Below are 22,040 nucleotides of genomic sequence, written 5' to 3'. Positions count from 1 at the left end.
AGGGGGGGGGGGGGGGAACAAAAATGTAACTAAAATATTTCACAACATAAATCAACAAATGAAACGAGAAGGTTAAAAATGCTGAAGCAAATCCAATAAATACAGTACAGCATTACATATTTACAGACTGATAACTGCGTGGTGAGCAGTAGGAACACTGTTGGTGGCTTTATGACAACAAGAAGCCACATGAACATACTGGCTTTGGAAGAGTTAAACGACTGCTGCGTACTGCAAACACATTTACAGGATTATTGTCTTCATTCATCTTAAAGACTTCCCCAAAAAATGCAAGTTAAACAATTTAAATAAGCCTTGTACAAACATCAAATAAACCACAACCTACCTACACAATCTTTGTACAGAGCAGAAGTCTCGCAATGGAAATCAAATTCATACTTCGTAAGCCAAACGAGATGTATATACAGCTCCAAATGAATCCAGAGTGGCCCCTCAGTGCAGGTCCCCTTTCAACCTCGCGCAAGTCCTTTTGGTTGCCCCGCTTCCTGTCGTGCTGGTGGCTCCTCACTAAAACACAGTGGAGACACATTCATCGTTGCGGTTAATCAATCACACTGACCCGCGGCGCTCAAACGATGCCACACTGTGCGTCTCTCTCACCTACTGCTTGAAGGACAACCCCCTGAAGAACTTGTTGACCTCGAACACGCCGGGCTTGTTGCCCTCCTCCAGTCTCACTATTTGGCCCTTGGTGATGGCAGCTCGGAGGCTCATGCTCTTGACTATCCGGGCGCCCTGCTCCGAGCCCGGCGTGGGTCGGGAGGACACGGTGATGTAGGAGACGTCTTTCTGGCGGTCCTGATAGCTCACTGTCGGACACAAAGTAGGAGAAAACAGGAGGAGTTGTATTACTTGAACATGTGTAATTACTACATCTTTTTCCTCGTCTACGACTCAAATACTTTTAAAGACAGCTTGGTAATCAGACTTTGGGGGTGGTGAATGGTAAAGATTAGGAAGCCACGCATTGAAGCACACATCAGATTTAAACCTTCACCTGCGGAGGTGACGGTCGTGTCCGTGGTGCTGGTGAGCTCCAGCAGGATTGTGGGATGCGCAGGGTGCAACAGGAAGAGTTTCCTGATGAGCGGCTCTGCTGCAGCAACGCCCGGTGACACCTACACACAGCCGGCGTGGACAGGTGAGTATTTCATTAATGTCTCCAGGTCAAGAGGGTCAGAGACAATAACTTTAAATAAGCTGTGCGCTTGATTCACACACACAGTAAGTTCTTCCTGTTTCACTAATCTTCGGGTTCTCTGCGGCAGACTCACGGTTGTTTTGGTACCGTTCTTCTGTGCTGTGATTGGATCGCTGGCCCAGAAGAGGAAAGCCGATCGGCCAGTCGAGGTGGAGATCGCGGACGTTTCCAAAACGAGATGGGGACACACGAATTCTGCCGACCAGAGGAGATGCCCGTTTGCGCCATCGACAACCAGCACCTGAGAGACGAGGCGAAAACCGGTACAATTATCTGTCTACTCAATATCCCCAAACCTTCTTTTCGCCTCCATGTACGTGCGGACAGTCTGCTTTACCTTCATGATGCCGTTCGCGAAATGCTGAATGAAAAGATCAAGGATTCCGTCATCGTTGAAGTGTCCTGGGGCCGGTTGGCTGTGACGGGCCAAGAAATATTTTCAGGCGATTTCACAAAACTCTGAAACATAACTTCCTCTGAACACGAGCTTCCACACCCTGCAAGCTTAAAGCCGCTGTGTTTGCGTTTCTTCATAAATGTGACGACGACATGCAGCGCTTTACCTGCGAATGCCAGCCGAGTTGAAGGTCCATTCTTTGCGTATGTCCTTCTGTCTGAGCACTGACAGTTTGCTGGAGCCGTACACCAGCACCCAGTCGCTTTTACTGGAGTTGAGGTTGGAGGCCGTGTCCAGGCTGTTGTGGTTGTTGCCCAAGCCGACCACAAGAGGGAGCAGGAACTCCACTCGATCAGATCCTCTGGAGGGAAGACAATAAAAGGTGCGATTTTTGACTACATCAGCCTTGAATTGTCTAATAACAGGAAGTAAACAAATCATTGACATCTTTATTTAAAATATTTTTAAAAATATGTGCAAATGTGACTTTAGACCACAAAGAATGCTGCAATAGAAACTGCATATACCAATCAGATTCAGATATAAGTTCTGTTTGAGATTCAATTAGGATTAAAAAGTGGGAGCGAGTGAGAGCCAGCGACTGAGGCGTACCTGTAAATGTGTATGAAGGAGGAGGAATTGGTTTCCTTGAGTCCCTCCCACCCTGCATCCTTCCTTCCGAGTGCCTGAGTTATGGGCGGCTTGCCAGTGGCTCGAAAGTAGATATCACGTAGGGAGATGGCCTCCACGTTACCTGATGGACAACAACAAGTCTCGTAAACCTGCAGTTAAAAGGTTAATGAACTGAATCAGTTAGCTCAGAATGCTAACAACAGGAGAGAGAGTTGTGCTTTTTTTTCTATTTGTATCCTTACAGCTGCAGCTAAAGTAATACTGACAGCCTGAGCCCACATGCCGACTGTTGATCTGTATATTACACATTTGACTCCTTTACCCAGTCCAAAGAGGATGTAGTAAGCTCCTTGTTGAGTCTCGTGCAGCAAAGGGCCGATCAGCTTTCCTTGTCCGGTGAGGTTGAAAGGCACGGGGTGTCCGAGCTTCGCCCCCGTCCGCCCTGACAACAAGGTCAGGGAGAGATCCAACTTCTGAAAAATGAGGACAGCAAAAAAAGATACAAAATTTAAAAAAAAGGTATGAAGTCACTGAATGCAAAGGTGTGGACTTTCAGCTCACGGCAGGGTAGGAAATTCACATATTTTTTTGGGGGCAATTTTTGCCCCCACTGACTGAAATCCAGGGGCATTTTCAAAAAATTGGGGGCATTTTTTGAAACTTTTGAAATAACATTTTATTATTATTATTAAGATTTTATTTGTACAGGGACAGTTCACATTAATCGACAGCACACATTAATAAAAACATGACTGTAAATGTGACAGTGTTAGCTAAAAAAGCTAATTTTCAACCGTTGTCCCTGGGCACGGTGTTAGAAGCCGCTAAAAACATTTAAACATTTAAAAACTGTTTAAAAAGACAACAACACAGAAACAAGCAAACAGAGCTGTGCAATACAATCCTGCAGACACAGGATCAAACATGACAGACAAGCAGGCAGGCAGGCAGACAGACAGACAGACAGGCAGACAGACAGACAGGCAGACAGGCAGACAGGCAGACAGACAGACAGGCAGGCTACATACGGACATGGCAGGCATGAGACTGTTAGTGCTGACACACCTGGTTGTTAATGAGCCAGGCTTTGAGGTTGTGTGTGAAGAACCTGTATGTGGTGCTCTGTCTTATGTGTGATGGGAGAGTGTTCCAGGTGACGGAAGCTGTGACAGAGTATGATAGCTGGCTAAACTTGCTTCTCCTGCCTGGGACCACTAGGTCCCCGCGAGCTGTTGCTCTGGTTAGTCTGCTATTGGTCTTTTGTGTTATGAAAGTGCTCAACGGGGGAGGTGCAAGGCCATTAAGAATTTTAAAGGTTAAGCAGCTGTTATGGAATTTGACAAGACTATCCCAACACAGAAGATGGTATTTGGGCAAGATGTTGCAAATGTGGTAGTGTCTGGGCTTGATGTCAAGTACCTTGATAGCCTGCTTATAGACGGACTGTAGGGGCTTCAGGGTTGTGTTGTGAGTGTGTGACCAGGTGGTTAGACAGTAAGTGATATGAGGGAGGATCATTGCATGAAAGTACAGTTTAGCAGCTTCAGTTGTGAGGTTGTTGCGTATGTATCGGAAATTATGTAGACTAAACTTGACCTTTGCCATTACATGCTTCACTTGTTTTTTGTATGTGAGTGTGGAGTCAAGAATGATCCCCAGATATTTGTAGTTAGGGACCACCTGAAGCTGTTCACCAGATATGTACACAGGATGCTCTGTTGTAATATTATTCACCCTCTTTGAGAAAAACATGCAGACTGTTTTTTTCACATTGAGATGTAAGCAAGAGTCTGACAGCCACTTAGTGACATGGACCATTTCTTCAGTGAGTTTGTCTGCTGCCTGTTTGATGTTGGGTGCATGTACAAAAATGACTGTGTCGTCAGCGTACATCTGTATATCCACCCGTGCACATACTGATGGCAGATCATTAATGTACATGCTGAAAAGAAGAGGACCTAGCACAGAGCCCTGTGGAACACCGACACTGTAATTGAGGATGGGGGATGAAACACCGTTGATCTGTACACACTGCGTTCTATTGTCCAGGTAGGATTTGAACCAGCATAGGGTGTCAGGAGAAAAATTAAATTTGGCCAATTTTGTAATTAATATGGAATGATTTACTGTATCGAAGGCTTTCTTTAGGTCTAGAAACACTGCTCCCACCACTCCCCCTTTATCTAGCTTGGCTTTAACCTGTTCTGTAAAGAAGCAGTTGGCTGTTGCAGTAGAATGCTGGGCTCTAAAGCCAAACTGCATGGGGTGGAGTCTGAAGGGACTGCTATTGAGGTGAGCAATTACTTGTTGTGCTACACACCTCTCGGCTACCTTAGAGAAAGCGGGGAGAATGCTTATTGGCCTGTAGTTATTTACATGGGTTCTATCACCTGCCTTAAAGATGGGTGTAATTATAGCTGGCTTCCAGACCCTAGGGAAAGCATTCTGTTCAAAAGACAGATTAACTAATTTAGTGATGGGATATAACAGTGACTCCTTCATATTCTTAAGAAACATGGTGTCTAGTCCGAATACATCTAAGGCTTTAGAGTTTCTAAGTGAATCTATCACCTTCAGCACATCAGTTTCAGAAATGAGTCTTAGGCTGAAGACTGGTTGAGTAAAGTCTGTGGAGGGGAGAATGGTGGGCCCATTGTTTGCATTCTGTGTGAGAGACTTAACGGTATCTACAAAGTAAGAATTAAAGGCGGTGGCGATCTCCTCCTGGTCACGTGTTAAGTTGCCATTTAAGTTAACCTGGATTTGATCTTCTGAGTTGTCACCAGTTTTCCCTGCCAGCAGCTTAATATTTTTCCAAATTATTTTAGGGTTGCCCTTTGCTTCACTTAATATTTGGATAAAAAAAGTTAGCTTTTGCCTTCCTGATTTCTTTTGTGACCTTGTTTCTAAGCATAACAAATCTGTGTCTATCAACAGTTAGTTTGGAACTGAGGGCTGATTTAAGTGCCCTATCCCGTTCTTTCATGATCTTCCAGATGTCACCCTTTATCCATGGCCGAGATGTTTTTTGCCCATGTTTTGGTTTTGAGACCTTCTGGAATCTACCTTTTATGGACTGGATGGTGGAGATCATGACCTGACTGTCTTCCTCAACATTAAGATTTTTCAGATTATATATCCAATTAATTTCTTTGATAGTGTTCTCAAATTCAGTGATGTTACCCCTAGGTATTCTGGGACGCTGTGGCTTTCTGTTTGTGGTAAAATTAAAACGGTGTTTAGTGAGTTTCCGGGCTATGAGTGTCAGATTGTGATCAGAGAGACCTGTCACCATGTTGAATGATTTAGTGATCCTTTCTGGTTTATTACTGAATACAAGATCAATCTGTGACTGGGTTGTGGAGGTGATCCTAGTAGGGCCTTTGATCAGCTGAGTTAAATCAAAAGCATCAACAACCTGCTTTAAGGGTTTCCTGACGGATTTGTTCTCCCAGTTGATCACCCATTATTATGACCTCCTTTTCAAGATTACATCCTTTTAGCATAGATTGAATTTGCTCAAAGAAAATGCTTTTGGCAGTGGGTGGTCGATAGATTCCAATAAGGGTGAGAGACATTTGGGGAGACCTTTGTTCAAAATAATACACATACTTATTTAGGCTTACAATATATGAGCAATTGTCATCAAATAGCAATAATAAGACGATTAGGCAGTAACCTACAGATTCAAAGTGTTTTCTTAGATTTATTTAACAAAAAACAAACAAATCAGACAATCACATTCAATTTTATTCTTATTTCTTTGTGGTTATTTATTGTTATTATTAAATGTTTTAAACAACTATTCACAATTATTAAGTCAACGATGCCTTGATTACATATATTATATCAGTCATTGTATGGAATTATTGAGAAAAAATATTTTTGCAGCACCTCAAATATTGTGATATTACCCATTTTTGTGCTGAACTTATGCATTTATCATTGTGTGGAATTTTTGAGAAAAACATTTTTATAGCACCTTCAAATTTTTAAAAATGTGCCATTTGAAGGTACAAATTCAGTTCAGAGTTTTTGCTTAGTAAAATATCTTAATTGACTGTCAGTCAGGTATTATTCATTTCCAGCAACCCTCAAATCAAAGAATAGACACTACGCACAATTTAGGTGTATTTTCCCTTTAACTCACGAGATGCAGGTAGCATGTTTTATACTTAATGTGAATATAATTAATTTAATCTAATTTCCATTATGCAATATGTATACTTTGTTGGCATCTTATTCTGAAAACCGGATGTTGTCTCACGTTAATCTTTCCGTTAACTTTCAAAGTCCTTCGCTAACTCCCGATCTGTGCCGTTTAACTGCGTTTACCGTGAATGTCAGCATACAGGTGCACTAAAATGTAAGTGTCTGCTGAGTTGACCGCAGGAGTCACAGGTCTGATTAAGAAGCGCTCCATTTTTTTCGGGGGCATTTTTTGCCCCTCTCCTAGTGATATCAGGGGCAAAATGATATTTCTTAGGGGCAGTTTTGCCCTTTGCCCTCGTATTTCCGACGCTGGCTCACGGTCAGATAAAGAGGGAGGCGGCTCCACTACCTCATCTGCAGGCAGGGTGGCTATCAGCAGATCTGGGACCGAATCGCCCTGGAGGTCTGGGAGTAGCACCGCCTGGGATTCAATGTTCTTAAGCAGGCACGACCACAAGGTCTTCCCTGAGGGAATGAAAGGAAAGAATAACATACACCAGACACCAGACTAAGACGATAAAAGAACAAATACAAAAAGGTCCACAGAGGTGGTTATAGCTAAGTCCTGTGATCTTCGCATGAAACAGACAGACCCATGTGGCTCGGCTCTACTTCTAACCTGTGGTGCCGTTGACTGCCATGAGAACGGACTTCCCGATGAGGAGGACCACAGGGGGCTGGGTGCTGTACTGCAGACCACACTGGATGTACATCACAGACTCCCGCACCACTTTCTTCCACAGCACCAGACCGCTGACCGCCGACAGGGCCACCGCGCTGTACACTGGTTTGGAGGAGAGAAGACGGCCGATCAATGAATGAACCACGGCGTTTACAAGAATCAGAGAGAGGATGAGATGTTAAAGTGGGGGCGCCGGGAAATGATTCCTGGCATACCTTTGTTCCCTTGGGTGGAATGGGTGTCATTGGTCCATTCAGTAACACCCAGAAACACGTCCTCCACCGAGTCGCCGTCGACGTCCCACAACGCCAGCGCGGGTGGTGTGACGCCTAGACATAGAAACCACAACATGATGAACACCACCAGGAGAATCCTCGTCAGTGTTTGACAGTCCAGCAGTAGAGGAGAAATGTACAGGAGTAATGAAGTACCAAAACATTAGTGGTTATGTTTATTGTCCGAGTTGTCCGTGTATGCTTTCAATACACTGGTAAAAAAAAATACTTATGTGGTCATTAAATGCGCAATCCTGTCAAGTTTGAGTTTATTGCCACTCTACGAAGCTCTCATGGGGCATGCTGAAACAGAGCATGTGATGCTCACACTCCTGTGTAATTACAGTGGACTGATTAATGGGCGTGGCCGTGCTGTCTAGCCACAGAGACTCCTACGTAAGTCTGTATGAAGTGAGCATTATTAAGTGGTGCTGTATGTGGACAGTATCAGAGATAATGTAGCCGTAGCGATGGATCCAACTCTGACGTCGTTCTCTTTACCTCCAGCATTTCCCAGTGCTCTCTCCCACTGCGGCCTCTTTTCCAGCTCTCCCTTCTGGCACGGGATCAGAAATGCACAGAGCAGCACGAGCGACGCGGCGCAGACCAGAGGCACCAGGAAGAACGCACTCCGGACGGTGTTCTTCACCCTCAACCTCTTTTCCTCCACGTCGGCGCCGTGAACCCCGCCCCCGGAGCCCCCCAAAGGCCCGGGCCCCCCTCCCCTGTCCTCTCCGCCTCTGTCCCTTGCCGAGTCCCTGTGGCTCCAGTACTGCGTGCCCTTGGCGTCGTCTCTGTCCTGCCTGGATTTGCTGGGGAGACGTTCCCGCCACTCGTTCTCCTCTTCCTCCTCCTCCTCCTCCTCCTCCTCCTCCTCCTCCTCCTCCTCGTCGTCCTCCCGCGCCTCGTCGTCGGCCCCCACGAGTCTTCCAGATCGCCCCCCCCGCAGCTTCGAGGAGCCCGCGCCGAGGCCGTTCCGGGGGTAGTTGAGCACGAGGTCATCCTCCTCGCTCTCGTCCTCGCTGTCTGCTTGGGTGAGAGGGTCGTACTCGCCGAGCTCCGAGCCCTTCTTCCCTGCAGAGACACATATTGATCCACAATAACTCATATATTCTTTGACAATACTGATGCATTATAGATGTATCCTTCCTTTACTCTCGCTACTCATGTTTTCTTTTTTTTCAGATGTAGGTATGGGTCTTAATGCATTTAGTACTCAAACATATTGCATTTATTTACTCTAAGCATTCCATGTAATTAACACTATTAAACATTTATATACATACACATTATTTATTTATTTTTATATATATATATATATATATATATATATATATATATATATATATATACACACACACATCTATACACATGTATATATAGTAGCTTTATTTTAGAGGGCAGTAATAAGGATAAAGTTACTGTTTCTATGATCTCATCTGCCGTATATTGATTCTCCTAATAATACTACAACTACTACTTGCAATACTATACCTTATAATTATTGCATGAAGGTTATTTGATGTTCAAAACGTTTTAAATAAATCATTATTGTAGCCTGCTCATAATTGCAGACCTCTAAGACAATACAGCAAAAGAGAAATATACCAAATGAAATACTTCAACAAACATTTAAAGTACTGTCGCACATCCCTCGTTGTCACATAAATAACGTTTGTATACACGGTACAACATCGTGCCTGGTATCTGCTGTAATGTGTGTTATCCCGCTCAAACGCTTGTTTACTCTCGCGAGCAGGTCCGCTTGTGTCGGGTTATCATTAGCTAGCAGCTAGCTCAGAGGCAGCACACAGCAGAGACGCGTTGACACAGAGAGATGTCAACACGCTGCTTTAGAAACGCAGATATATTTAATGGCATCTGTAACAAAACGTGTGCATTAATCTGGGCTGATATGGAGCACATGCTAACTGTGTTGTGACGAATCATCGCATCAAATGAATCAGTTGCTGACACCGTTAAAGAGCCGAGCAGCAAGAGATAGTCCTCACAAACCACGTAGTTAGTCCTGACTGATAACGCTTTCAGTAAATGATGTGCTCGAGTCTATCTCCCCTCTGTGTGTGTGTGTGTGTGTGTGTGTGTGTGTGTGTGTGTGTGTGTGTGTGTGTGTGTGTGTGTGTGTGTGTGGTGTAAAGACGTGCGGAGCATCTCACCGGGTAGTTTGAGGGCACGGGACAGAGCTGCAGCCATTTCTCCTCTAGAGGATCCGAGAGGCAGCAGCGACGTTCGGCTGCAGTGATGAACAGCGCGAGGGCACCAGGTTGGATCTGCGCCTGCCGAACTGCATCCTGGGACTTTTAGTTTCCCGTGTTTTTGATTATCATGCACAAATACCATAACATTTATAAAAACAAGTAGATACATAAATAAACGAAGCAAAAACACACTAAGGCCCCATTATATTATATTCAGGGAAATCCGAATCAAACTAAAATTAATGTAAACTAGCCTACATAAAAAATGTGATCTTGATATTTCAAGCCTTAAATGTGTTTTCCAGTAACGCAATACAAAAAAAAACCAGTCCTGGAAAATTATTTTTTTATTTGGTCATAGGGGTTTTGCCATACGTTCAACTGTATGGTATAATATGAGTGCCAGGGAGACGACGAGGCTTCCTGGCTACAGTTTTATGGAAAACGGGCCCGCGTGCTTGTACGTCTCCGCTCACGTGGATTTCGTACACCGCTACCGGGCATATTTCTTTCAAACGTCCGCTCACTGTGCAACAAACTGGACGAACTTCAGCTGCTGGTGGGGAAAGACAGAGACTTTTCTTCATCTTCCGTTTTGTGCTTCACCGAGTCGTGGCTCCAGTGGCGGCTGGTGGAAAATGTTCTCGGTAGGACCATCTTATCAATTTCAGCAAAAAAAAATGTAAGTATCAAACACGCATTATTACTTGGCAGTTACATATTTAACATGTATTCCAACACGAAAAAAAAGCAGTAAATAACACTTATATAATAAAATATAACATGTTTATTTATTGAGATGCCCCTATGGACCTTGTTATAGGAAGTAAAGATCAGGAGAAGTAAACATGAAGTGTAATTATGAATACTGATAAATTAAGCTATGATGAGTTTTCACTGTTAATTTACCATCTCTATTACATGTTGATGCCTCCATGACCAAGTTAAGCAGATGAGACTGAGGACAGCTATGTAGAAGAGAAGATGTTCACTTTGTCTGATATGTAGCTTGACAGAGTTCTCATGTGTGTCCTGGTGTTCTCATGTTTCCTTACCTCCTCACTCCCGTAACTGTCCGTGCTGGATCCGTCCCCGTTGTTTTAAAAAGTTAAATAAATGATTAGCATGACGTCATCCAGCTAGCCAAACCTGTCTGGTGTACAGCTAGTGAAGCTTCGCATGTAGTCTGCTGTCTGATTGTGAGGTCAGGCTGATCTGATATCAGCTCTTTGGCTGCAGAATCTCCGGCAAAGTTCTCCTCTCAAACGGGTCTTGGAGGAGGAGGAGTGCTCGCCTGTAGAGACTTCTCCTGACGAGAACGCGCAGCGACGGGGGCCTGATCGTCTGGCCCACAGCTGAATCTATTTGAGGGCGCTGATTGGCTAAATTGTATGTCACTCATTTATATCTTGAATCAGCAATTGGCTAAACTGCTTCATAGACCCGTCTCTTTTGGGCCAAAACGATTGAAAAAGGGTATAATATGACTATAGTTGACACTTACCAGCCAGTAGTTTCAGCTTCTCTAATTAAGCCAGTGGATTTCAGTTTAGTTTTTTACCTTTAATATGTTGTATCCTTTCCTGTATATTGTTTTTGTTGTGTTCTAAACCTGTAAAATCAATAAAAAGAGAGGATACATGAAGAATCCTCTTTTCTCCTTGTTGCTCTGCTCCTCTCACAGGTACATGAAAGTGGTTTTGGGGTGCAGGAGGAAGGCCAGCCTGCAGCCCAAAGAGTGTTGATGAATGACGTCCCGGGACGGGCGGTGTTTGCTTTGCTGCAGTATCTCTACACGGCCCGCTGCTCCGTCCCAGCATCGCTCCGGGCTCATGTGCTGCAGCTGGCATCTAGGTTAGTAGGCAGTGCACGAGCCGGGACAATAATACACACTTTTCTCTTACAAGTTAAAAAGGATAATTTGGTGCCATTCAGGTTTTTGTTCTGATTTGTAGTATTGTATGTTGAGCAGCATAATCGGTCCCGTGTCTCACTCTAATTCTCAAAATCACATTTAAGAATGTCCGCTCAAGTATTACGTAGTAGTTCATAATGACTCAGGTTCAGGAGATGAAAACTGTTCAAACATTCCTAAAAATGACATTGTTGGTCAGTTGGAAAGATTGAATTCAGTGTTGTGACGACTCTTTCTGTGTTCGTTAAGGTTTGACTTGCAGGAGTTACAATTGCTTTGCGAGCTTCCCCATCAGGACCCAGCGACTCGGGGGGGGGGGGGGGGGGGGGGGGGGATGAGGAAGACGACATGAACCAGGAGGAGAATGTCAACAACCGAACGCACCAGGCCCTCACGGAGCTGCTCCGCTCCATGTGGGACGAAGAGGATGAAGACGGCGAGGGCACAGAGACAGGTGGAGGGAGGGACGAAGAGAGAGAACTGGAAGACGCTCAACAAGCCGTGGTTCTCCTCGCAGACCGAGAGATCCGCGAGGAGAACGTGAACGAGGAGGAGCTCGAGGAGATCTATGAGTTTGCCGCCACGCAGAGAAAGAGGGAGGAGGAGAAAGACAGCACGGAGGAGGAGAAGGTAGACGAGGAAGAAGCCGGAGAAGGAGTGTTCACAGAACCCAAAAGAAGTCCACCAGGCCTCGGCATAAACAAGCCACAGCCAAACTGTGAACCTGAGCCGGACCCCGGTCTGGATCGCAGCTACAGCCGCCTCTTCTCAGACTGCTGGGGGGTCTACGAGGAAGAAGATCCTTCCTCCTTACCCTCCACTTCTGCCCCGGCTAAGACCCACCCCCCGCCTCAATGCCAGCAACGCCAGTCCCCTCATCAACCCTCATCTGAACCCTCTCTGCTTCAGTCCTCAGCAAGCGTGGTTGACGACCTCAGCCCTCCGCCAAATGCATCCAACCTGCCTATCCCGGGTCAGTCTCCCGGTCAAGATGATCTTGCTTTGAAGCGAGAGCGTCCTGGTCCTCGTAGTATTTGTGAGAAGAAGGAACCTGAGCTCATTGTTTTGTCGGACTCAAGCGAGGAGATGGAGGTAGTTGTTGGTCCCCGCGGTCCTTCGCCACATTCACCTCGCGCCATCCAGATCACTGAGAGCGTCCGGAACCACATCAAGAACTACGAGCAGCTGCACCCACAACCTTAGAGTCCCTGAAGGAACCAGTGGAACCAGAACCATAGGGTCCCTGAAGGAACCAGAACCTTCTGCTCACGACCAGTCTGCGATATCAATCCATCAAATGCTTTGTGTTCTGTGATTTAACATATTAAATATTATTCACTTTTGAAATATAACTTTGATTTACTCCGTTGTGTGTTTTCAAAAAACTAAACTTTTACTAGTTTTTGGTATTTTTGTCTTTGGTGGTGAATCTTAAAACCTCCTGAAATAATAAAGAATATAATTCAAAATATGTTTGGGAGAAAAGAAAGAAATACATTTAAGAAATAATAAAATAAAGGAGAATTAAATACAGATTTATTTCTCATGCCATTTATTTACATATCTTTGATTTTTAGTATCTTTTGTCCTCCGTACTATCAGCTTGTTTAGTAACAGGAGTTTTTATTACAAATGTTCATTTCTATCCTCAGACGGACAGATCATGATAGTTATGAGGGTTCAGATCGTGTGTATGTGTATGTGTATATATATATATACACATATGTGTGTTCATGTGGAACCCGGGAAATTCTTGAACCTGTCTGTAGCTCTGTGTGTGCTGATCAGAGTCAGACCCATCGAGTCCACGCTGTCCTCCAGACCTCCAACACTGTCCACCTCCACCTTCAGGTCGTTGGCCTGAGACACCAGAGGACACGCCTTCAGTTAGTCACATGACAGTCACATGACCCTCCACAGACACTGAGACATGTGAATCACATCTTCAACTTGAATAGGTTAGAAGGTGAATATCAGAAGAGCTTTGGTTGATTCCAGACGCCTCAAACACACTGATGTTAGAAGCTGCAGGTGTTGTCTGTGATGTCATGTGTTTACCAGCTGAAGAGAAGCCATCAGGTATTTACAGGCTTCATGGTTGTTGAATCCAGAGACGATGGAGGAGAAAGATCTTCTCTGACCGACGCCGGTGAACGACGACACGATCCGGTCTCCGTAGTCGTGGATGTCGAACACGGAGCACTGCTCCTGAACACAACAACGTCAACAACAACAACCAGCTGATCACAACAACTCCCACAGACTGGTTCATTACCTGCAGCACCAGTTGCGGTCTGATCCGGTCCTCCCAGTCTTTGACTCTACGAGACAGAGCCGTCTCCTGAGTGTAACCTCGACAGTCCACCACCAGCTGCTCCTGAACGCACCACAGACACACAGGTGATCAGTGATCAGTACATCTCAGGTATTGTGGTTTAATGATGAGTCATCATGTCATCTCTCACCACACGCAGCTTCACCAGATCTTCATAACTCAGTTCATCGCTATGAGCGCCTAAAAATAAACAAAAAGTATATCACAGGTGTGATCTCTACCTGTAGATATGAAGTCTGGTCCTACAGGTGTGATCTCTACCTGTAGATATGAAGTCTGGTCCTACAGGTGTGATCTCTACCTGTAGATATGAAGTTTTGTCCTACAGGTGTGATCTCTACCTGTAGATATGAAGTCTGGTCCTACAGCAAACTCAGCTGGAAGATCTGGAAACGCTTCCTGGTCGTTGTCTGAGTTGTCGTCGTCTCCACCTTTAAAAGATTCAAAGACTCAGACACCTGAGAGGAGTTGAAGAGATGTCTACAAAGTGTCTGTGTGATGTGTGTGTGTGTGTGTGTGTGTGTGTGTGTGTGTGTGTGTGTAGGTCTTACCCAGCATGTCGGGGGGTCTGAATCCGTCCATAGGCTCCTCCCCCTGCTGCTGTGGCCCCGCCTCCTCCGGCTGGAGGAAGGTCCTCCTGAGTTCTTCATCAGAGACTGCCACCCCCTGAGTGACATCACACACACACACACAGCATCACTGACCACACCCACTTAGTGTCATGAGAAAATGACTCTGGGGGGGGGGGGGGGGGGGGGGGGCTACACGTGATTGACAGGTCTACCAGAGACTTATACGCCATCTCTACGTCACTCCTCAGTCCAGATATGGTCATGTCCTGTTCACTGGTTGTAAAAACCAAGATGGCGACGGCCAAAATGCAGAACTCGAGTCTTTAAAACGATAATATATGAATTTTCAAAACTATCTGTATCACACACACACACACACACACGCACAAACGTATTTTGATACAAAATACAAAATACCCCTCAAATAAATGTATCAAAATAAAATACAAAATACTGGTGCCAGGAAATGTAACAAAATACAATACATGTATTTTGTATTTAAAATATAGGAAATACCTTTTTCTGGATTTTCCGTTTTCTCACAATTTGGTATAGCAGAGCATTCAGGTTTGGGCTATATGATATAATATAATTATATATAATTTACACAAAGCTCTGGTGAAGCCCACAAAAAGGAAGAACAGTCAGACATGTAACGAAGCACATCTGTGCTTGTTGATGGTTCTTCTTGAACATCATCTTGCTGAGACATGTTGTCCACCTGGCCAACTGTAGAATGTATGAAATAATAAAACTAAGAATACTTTCATAATATGCCTTTTAAATAAAATATATTGGACATTTAATGTTTTTTGAACAAATGGACATCTACTGTCATAGCCTGGCTAACTGTGAACGACACTATCTGCCAGTAATTGATATGGCATTATGATATTCACATTGAGAAGATACAGCATAACTTGTAATTCAGTGCAAGATTAGATGGTCAGACGTCTCTTGATGAGGTTATCATGAACAGACAAGCTCCCAATATCCCTCTTCCTATATAGCTAGCTCCTCGACTGATAAGTTAACTTGCTAAACACTGGCTATGCACTAGCCTAGACAGCATGCTAGCGACATTAGCATGTTAGCTTCGAGCTTGATATTATAACCATCACCATGTAGAAACAATAGGCTATGTAGCCAGACCCAGACATCAATTATACATCACGCTAGTTGATATCTGTCACACTCAGATAAAATATTTAACTTGACAGACAATTTGTTGAACTTGAAGATCTGAAGACTGAACTCGTGAACTGTTTTTTGATTCGTGGAGAAAGTATTTTGAGTATTTTAAATACAAAATGACTCCACTCTAAAGTATTTTGCTACAAATTACGTTAGATTTTTATCGGCCCTATCAAATACCAATTACAAAATACTCAAAAGTAATTGAAATACGTATTTCAAACACAAGTAATAGAAATACTGCCCATCTCTGAGCGCGCGCACACACACACACACACACACACACACACACACACACACACACACACACTTACTGCTCTCCTGTAGATTATCTTCCGAGTCTTCAGTTTGTTTTTCATGGTTTTTAAATAAATGTAGTTCAGGTCTGAAAAACATGAAACATGATTTTCTATAACTGTGTCAAAGATGGCCGTCATTACGTCACATGTTATGGTTTTATTTCTTATGATAGATTTAGTTTTATTCATGAAATAGTGAAAAATTGTTTACCTGGAAACGCTGGTCCATTTTTGAACTTGTACTCTGGAGGATCAACTGAAAGACAAAATAAATCCTCATCATCATCATCATCATCATCACCCTCCTCCTCATCATCATCATCACCCTCCTCCTCCTCCTCCTGTAAACAGACTGTGGTTCTCACATGTTCCTCTGAACCAGCTCCTGAAGTCCTGAAGAGAAGCAGCTCGTCTTCGTTTCCTCTTCCCTCTGTCGTCCAGACCGTCAGGGACTTTGTAGCACTTCCCAGATTTAAAAGGTTTGTCTTCTCTGAGGATGACGTACGGGTCGTTTAACGTCCACACGTTGACCTGAAACGTTGACATCGTTCTTTATGTTAAACTTTATGTTGAACTTTATGTTAAACTTTATGTTAAACTTTATGTTAAACTTTATGTTAAACTTTATGTTAAACTTTATGAGGAAACGTCTGTTGTTTACAGGATAAAGTGAGGAGAGAGAGTTGTGCTTTTTTTTCTATTTGTATCCTTACAGCTGCAGCTAAACTAATACTGACAGCCTGAGCCCACATGCCGACTGTTGATCTGTATATTACACATTTGATTCCTTTACCCAGTCCAAAGAGGATGTAGTAAGCTCCTTGTTGAGTCTCGTGCAGCAAAGGGCCGATCAGCTTTCCTTGTCCGGTGAGGTTGAAAGGCACGGGGTGTCCGAGCTTCGCCCCCGTCCGCCCTGACAACAAGGTCAGGGAGAGATCCAACTTCTGAAAAATGAGGACAGCAAAAAAAGATACAAAATTTAAAAAAAAAAGGTATGAAGTCACTGAATGCAAAGGTGTGGACTTTCAGCTCACGGCAGGGTAGGAAATTCACATATTTTTTTGGGGGCAATTTTTTCCCCCACTGACTGAAATCCAGGGGCATTTTCAAAAAATTGGGGGCATTTTTTGAAACTTTTGAAATAACATTTAACCTTTGTTCAAAATAATACACATACTTATTTAGGCTTACAATATATGAGCAATTGTCATCAAATAGCAATAATAAGACTATTAGGCAGTAACCTACAGATTCAAAGTGTTTTCTTAGATTTATTTAACAAAAAACAAACAAATCAGACAATCACATTCAATTTTATTCTTATTTCTTTGTGGTTATTTATTGTTATTATTAAATGTTTTAAACAACTATTCACAATTATTAAGTCAACGATGCCTTGATTACATATATTATATCAGTCATTGTATGGAATTATTGAGAAAAAATATTTTTGCAGCACCTCAAATATTGTGATATTACCCATTTTTGTGCTGAACTTATGCATTTATCATTGTGTGGACTTTTTGAGAAAAACAATTTTATAGCACCTTCAAATTTAAAAAAATGTGCCATTTGAAGGTACAAATTCAGTTCAGAGTTTTTGCTTAGTAAAATATCTTAATTGACTGTCAGTCAGGTATTATTCATTTCCAGCAACCCTCAAATCAAAGAATAGACACTACGCACAATTTAGGTGTATTTTCCCTTTAACTCACGAGATGCAGGTAGCATGTTTTATACTTAATGTGAATATAATTAATTTAATCTAATTTCCATTATGCAATATGTATACTTTGTTGGCATCTTATTCTGAAAACCGGATGTTGTCTCACGTTAATCTTTCCGTTAACTTTCAAAGTCCTTCGCTAACTCCCGATCTGTGCCGTTTAACTGCGTTTACCGTGAATGTCAGCATACAGGTGCACTAAAATGTAAGTGTCTGCTGAGTTGACCGCAGGAGTCACAGGTCTGATTAAGGAGCGCTCCATTTTTTTCGGGGGCATTTTTTGCCCCTCTCCTAGTGATATCAGGGGCAAAATGATATTTCTTAGGGGCAGTTTTGCCCTTTGCCCTCGTATTTCCGACGCTGGCTCACGGTCAGATAAAGAGGGAGGCGGCTCCACTACCTCATCTGCAGGCAGGGTGGCTATCAGCAGATCTGGGACCGAATCGCCCTGGAGGTCTGGGAGTAGCACCGCCTGGGATTCAATGTTCTTAAGCAGGCACGACCACAAGGTCTTCCCTGAGGGAATGAAAGGAAAGAATAACATACACCAGACACCAGACTAAGACGATAAAAGAACAAATACAAAAAGGTCCACAGAGGTGGTTATAGCTAAGTCCTGTGATCTTCGCATGAAACAGACAGACCCATGTGGCTCGGCTCTACTTCTAACCTGTGGTGCCGTTGACTGCCATGAGAACGGACTTCCCGATGAGGAGGACCACAGGGGGCTGGGTGCTGTACTGCAGACCACACTGGATGTACATCACAGACTCCCGCACCACTTTCTTCCACAGCACCAGACCGCTGACCGCCGACAGGGCCACCGCGCTGTACACTGGTTTGGAGGAGAGAAGACGGCCGATCAATGAATGAACCACGGCGTTTACAAGAATCGGAGAGAGGATGAGATGTTAAAGTGGGGGCGCCGGGAAATGATTCCTGGCATACCTTTGTTCCCTTGGGTGGAATGGGTGTCATTGGTCCATTCAGTAACACCCAGAAACACGTCCTCCACCGAGTCGCCGTCGACATCCCACAACGCCAGCGCGGGTGGTGTGACGCCTAGACATAGAAACCACAACATGATGAACACCACCAGGAGAATCCTCGTCAGTGTTTGACAGTCCAGCAGTAGAGGAGAAATGTACAGGAGTAATGAAGTACCAAAACATTAGTGGTTATGTTTATTGTCCGAGTTGTCCGTGTATGCTTTCAATACACTGGTAAAAAAAATACTTATGTGGTCATTAAATGCGCAATCCTGTCAAGTTTGAGTTTATTGCCACTCTACGAAGCTCTCATGGGGCATGCTGAAACAGAGCATGTGATGCTCACACTCCTGTGTAATTACAGTGGACTGATTAATGGGCGTGGCCGTGCTGTCTAGCCACAGAGACTCCTACGTAAGTCTGTATGAAGTGAGCATTATTAAGTGGTGCTGTATGTGGACAGTATCAGAGATAATGTAGCCGTAGCGATGGATCCAACTCTGACGTCGTTCTCTTTACCTCCAGCATTTCCCAGTGCTCTCTCCCACTGCGGCCTCTTTTCCAGCTCTCCCTTCTGGCACGGGATCAGAAATGCACAGAGCAGCACGAGCGACGCGGCGCAGACCAGAGGCACCAGGAAGAACGCACTCCGGACGGTGTTCTTCACCCTCAACCTCTTTTCCTCCGCGTCGGCGCCGTGAACCCCGACCCCGGAGCCCCCCAAAGGCCCGGGCCCCCCTCCCCTGTCCTCTCCGCCTCTGTCCCTTGCCGAGTCCCTGTGGCTCCAGTACTGCGTGCCCTTGGCGTCGTCTCTGTCCTGCCTGGATTTGCTGGGGAGACGTTCCCGCCACTCGTTCTCCTCTTCCTCTTCCTCCTCCTCCTCCTCCTCCTCGTCCTCCCGCGCCTCGTCGTCGGCCCCCACGAGTCTTCCAGATCGCCCCCCCCGCAGCTTCGAGGAGCCCGCGCCGAGGCCGTTCCGGGGGTAGTTGAGCACGAGGTCATCCTCCTCGCTCTCGTCCTCGCTGTCTGCTTGGGTGAGAGGGTCGTACTCGCCGAGCTCCGAGCCCTTCTTCCCTGCAGAGACACATATTGATCCACAATAACTCATATATTCTTTGACAATACTGATGCATTATAGATGTATCCTTCCTTTACTCTAGCTACTCATGTTTTCTTTTTTTTCAGATGTAGGTATGGGTCTTAATGCATTTAGTACTCAAACATATTGCATTTATTTACTCTAAGCATTCCATGTAATTAACACTATTAAACATTTATATACATACACATTATTTATTTTTATATATATATATATATATATATATATATATATATATATATATATATATACATATACACATCTATATATAGTAGCTTTATTTTAGAGGGCAGTAATAAGGATAAAGTTACTGTTTCTATGATCTCATCTGCCGTATATTGATTCTCCTAATAATACTACAACTACTACTTGCAATACTATACCTTATAATTATTGCATGAAGGTTATTTGATGTTCAAAACGTTTTAAATAAATCATTATTGTAGCCTGCTCATAATTGCAGACCTCTAAGACAATACAGCAAAAGAGAAATATACCAAATGAAATACTTCAACAAACATTTAAAGTACTGTCGCACATCCCTCGTTGTCACATAAATAACGTTTGTATACACGGTACAACATCGTGCCTGGTATCTGCTGTAATGTGTGTTATCCCGCTCAAACGCTTGTTTACTCTCGCGAGCAGGTCCGCTTGTGTCGGGTTATCATTAGCTAGCAGCTAGCTCAGAGGCAGCACACAGCAGAGACGCGTTGACACAGAGAGACGTCAACACGCTGCTTTAGAAACGCAGATATATTTAATGGCATCTGTAACAAAACGTGTGCATTAATCTGGGCTGATATGGAGCACATGCTAACTGTGTTGTGACGAATCATCGCATCAAATGAATCAGTTGCTGACACCGTTAAAGAGCCGAGCAGCAAGAGATAGTCCTCACAAACCACGTAGTTAGTCCTGACTGATAACGCTTTCAGTAAATGATGTGCTCGAGTCTATCTCCCCTCTGTGTGTGTGTGTGTGTGTGTGTGTGTGTGTGTGTGTGTGTGTGTGTGTGTGTGTGTGTGTGTGTGTGTGTGGTGTAAAGACGTGCGGAGCATCTCACCGGGTAGTTTGAGGGCACGGGACAGAGCTGCAGCCATTTCTCCTCTAGAGGATCCGAGAGGCAGCAGCGACGTTCGGCTGCAGTGATGAACAGCGCGAGGGCACCAGGTTGGATCTGCGCCTGCCGAACTGCATCCTGGGACTTTTAGTTTCCCGTGTTTTTGATTATCATGCACAAATACCATAACATTTATAAAAACAAGTAGATACATAAATAAACGAAGCAAAAACACACTAAGGCCCCATTATATTATATTCAGGGAAATCCGAATCAAACTAAAATTAATGTAAACTAGCCTACATAAAAAATGTGATCTTGATATTTCAAGCCTTAAATGTGTTTTCCAGTAACGCAATACAAAAAAAAACCAGTCCTGGAAAATTATTTTTTTATTTGGTCATAGGGGTTTTGCCATACGTTCAACTGTATGGTATAATATGAGTGCCAGGGAGACGACGAGGCTTCCTGGCTACAGTTTTATGGAAAACGGGCCCGCGTGCTTGTACGTCTCCGCTCACGTGGATTTCGTACACCGCTACCGGGCATATTTCTTTCAAACGTCCGCTCACTGTGCAACAAACTGGACGAACTTCAGCTGCTGGTGGGGAAAGACAGAGACTTTTCTTCATCTTCCGTTTTGTGCTTCACCGAGTCGTGGCTCCAGTGGCGGCTGGTGGAAAATGTTCTCGGTAGGACCATCTTATCAATTTCAGCAAAAAAAAATGTAAGTATCAAACACGCATTATTACTTGGCAGTTACATATTTAACATGTATTCCAACACGAAAAAAAAGCAGTAAATAACACTTATATAATAAAATATAACATGTTTATTTATTGAGATGCCCCTATGGACCTTGTTATAGGAAGTAAAGATCAGGAGAAGTAAACATGAAGTGTAATTATGAATACTGATAAATTAAGCTATGATGAGTTTTCACTGTTAATTTACCATCTCTATTACATGTTGATGCCTCCATGACCAAGTTAAGCAGATGAGACTGAGGACAGCTATGTAGAAGAGAAGATGTTCACTTTGTCTGATATGTAGCTTGACAGAGTTCTCATGTGTGTCCTGGTGTTCTCATGTTTCCTTACCTCCTCACTCCCGTAACTGTCCGTGCTGGATCCGTCCCCGTTGTTTTAAAAAGTTAAATAAATGATTAGCATGACGTCATCCAGCTAGCCAAACCTGTCTGGTGTACA

The 22,040-nt window shown here is 44.0% G+C and overlaps 2 protein-coding genes across 3 annotated transcripts; both read right to left on the bottom strand.

Moving 5' to 3' along the window:
- Positions 1–210: 210 nt before the first annotated feature.
- fam234b (family with sequence similarity 234 member B) lies at positions 211–20,941 on the bottom strand. The gene is given in 21 exon segments (XM_079282481.1): positions 211–528; positions 622–830; positions 1,019–1,139; positions 1,296–1,463; positions 1,560–1,638; positions 1,786–1,980; positions 2,232–2,373; positions 2,575–2,725; positions 6,814–6,929; positions 7,084–7,248; positions 7,362–7,475; positions 7,923–8,495; positions 9,599–9,708; positions 9,710–9,733; positions 16,281–16,486; positions 16,693–16,899; positions 18,082–18,197; positions 18,352–18,516; positions 18,630–18,743; positions 19,190–19,744; positions 20,836–20,941. Coding segments are annotated over 20 exon segments (3,567 nt in total). The 5' UTR covers positions 20,873–20,941; the 3' UTR covers positions 211–528.
- LOC306786384 (condensin-2 complex subunit H2-like) lies at positions 13,109–15,378 on the bottom strand. 2 transcript variants are annotated; one of them, XM_079281143.1, is made up of 7 exons: positions 15,070–15,378; positions 14,442–14,556; positions 14,232–14,321; positions 14,021–14,070; positions 13,831–13,932; positions 13,614–13,757; positions 13,109–13,415 (listed from the first exon to the last, which is right to left on the bottom strand). In XM_079281143.1, exons 1-7 carry the CDS (start codon positions 15,172–15,174, stop codon positions 13,287–13,289), a joined length of 735 nt encoding a protein of 244 aa, XP_079137269.1. In that variant the 5' UTR covers positions 15,175–15,378; the 3' UTR covers positions 13,109–13,286. The 2 variants fall into 2 exon arrangements, with proteins under 2 accessions (XP_079137269.1, XP_079137268.1); XM_079281142.1 differs by having other exon boundaries at positions 13,614–13,763; positions 15,070–15,370.
- Positions 20,942–22,040: the final 1,099 nt, after the last annotated feature.

The sequence above is a fragment of the Melanostigma gelatinosum genome, assembly GCF_949748355.1.
Source record: "Melanostigma gelatinosum genome assembly, chromosome: 13".
Lineage (NCBI taxonomy): Eukaryota > Metazoa > Chordata > Actinopteri > Perciformes > Zoarcidae > Melanostigma > Melanostigma gelatinosum.
Note: the sequence above shows the minus strand (reverse complement) of the source record. Positions and strands in the feature narration are given on the sequence as shown.

Bases quoted from the DNA above. Each gene is read 5' to 3' on its own strand.
- LOC306786384 (XM_079281142.1), bottom strand. From the start codon at position 15,174: ATGTCTCAGCAAGATGATGTTCAAGAAGAACCATCAACAAGCACAGAT. The intron at 13,933-14,020 runs GTGAGAGATGAC...TGGTGCGTTCAG, and splicing joins ATCTGGTGAAGCTGCGTGTG to GAGCAGCTGGTGGTGGACTG. The intron at 13,416-13,613 runs GTAAACACATGA...CTGGTGTCTCAG, and splicing joins TGATGGCTTCTCTTCAGCTG to GCCAACGACCTGAAGGTGGA.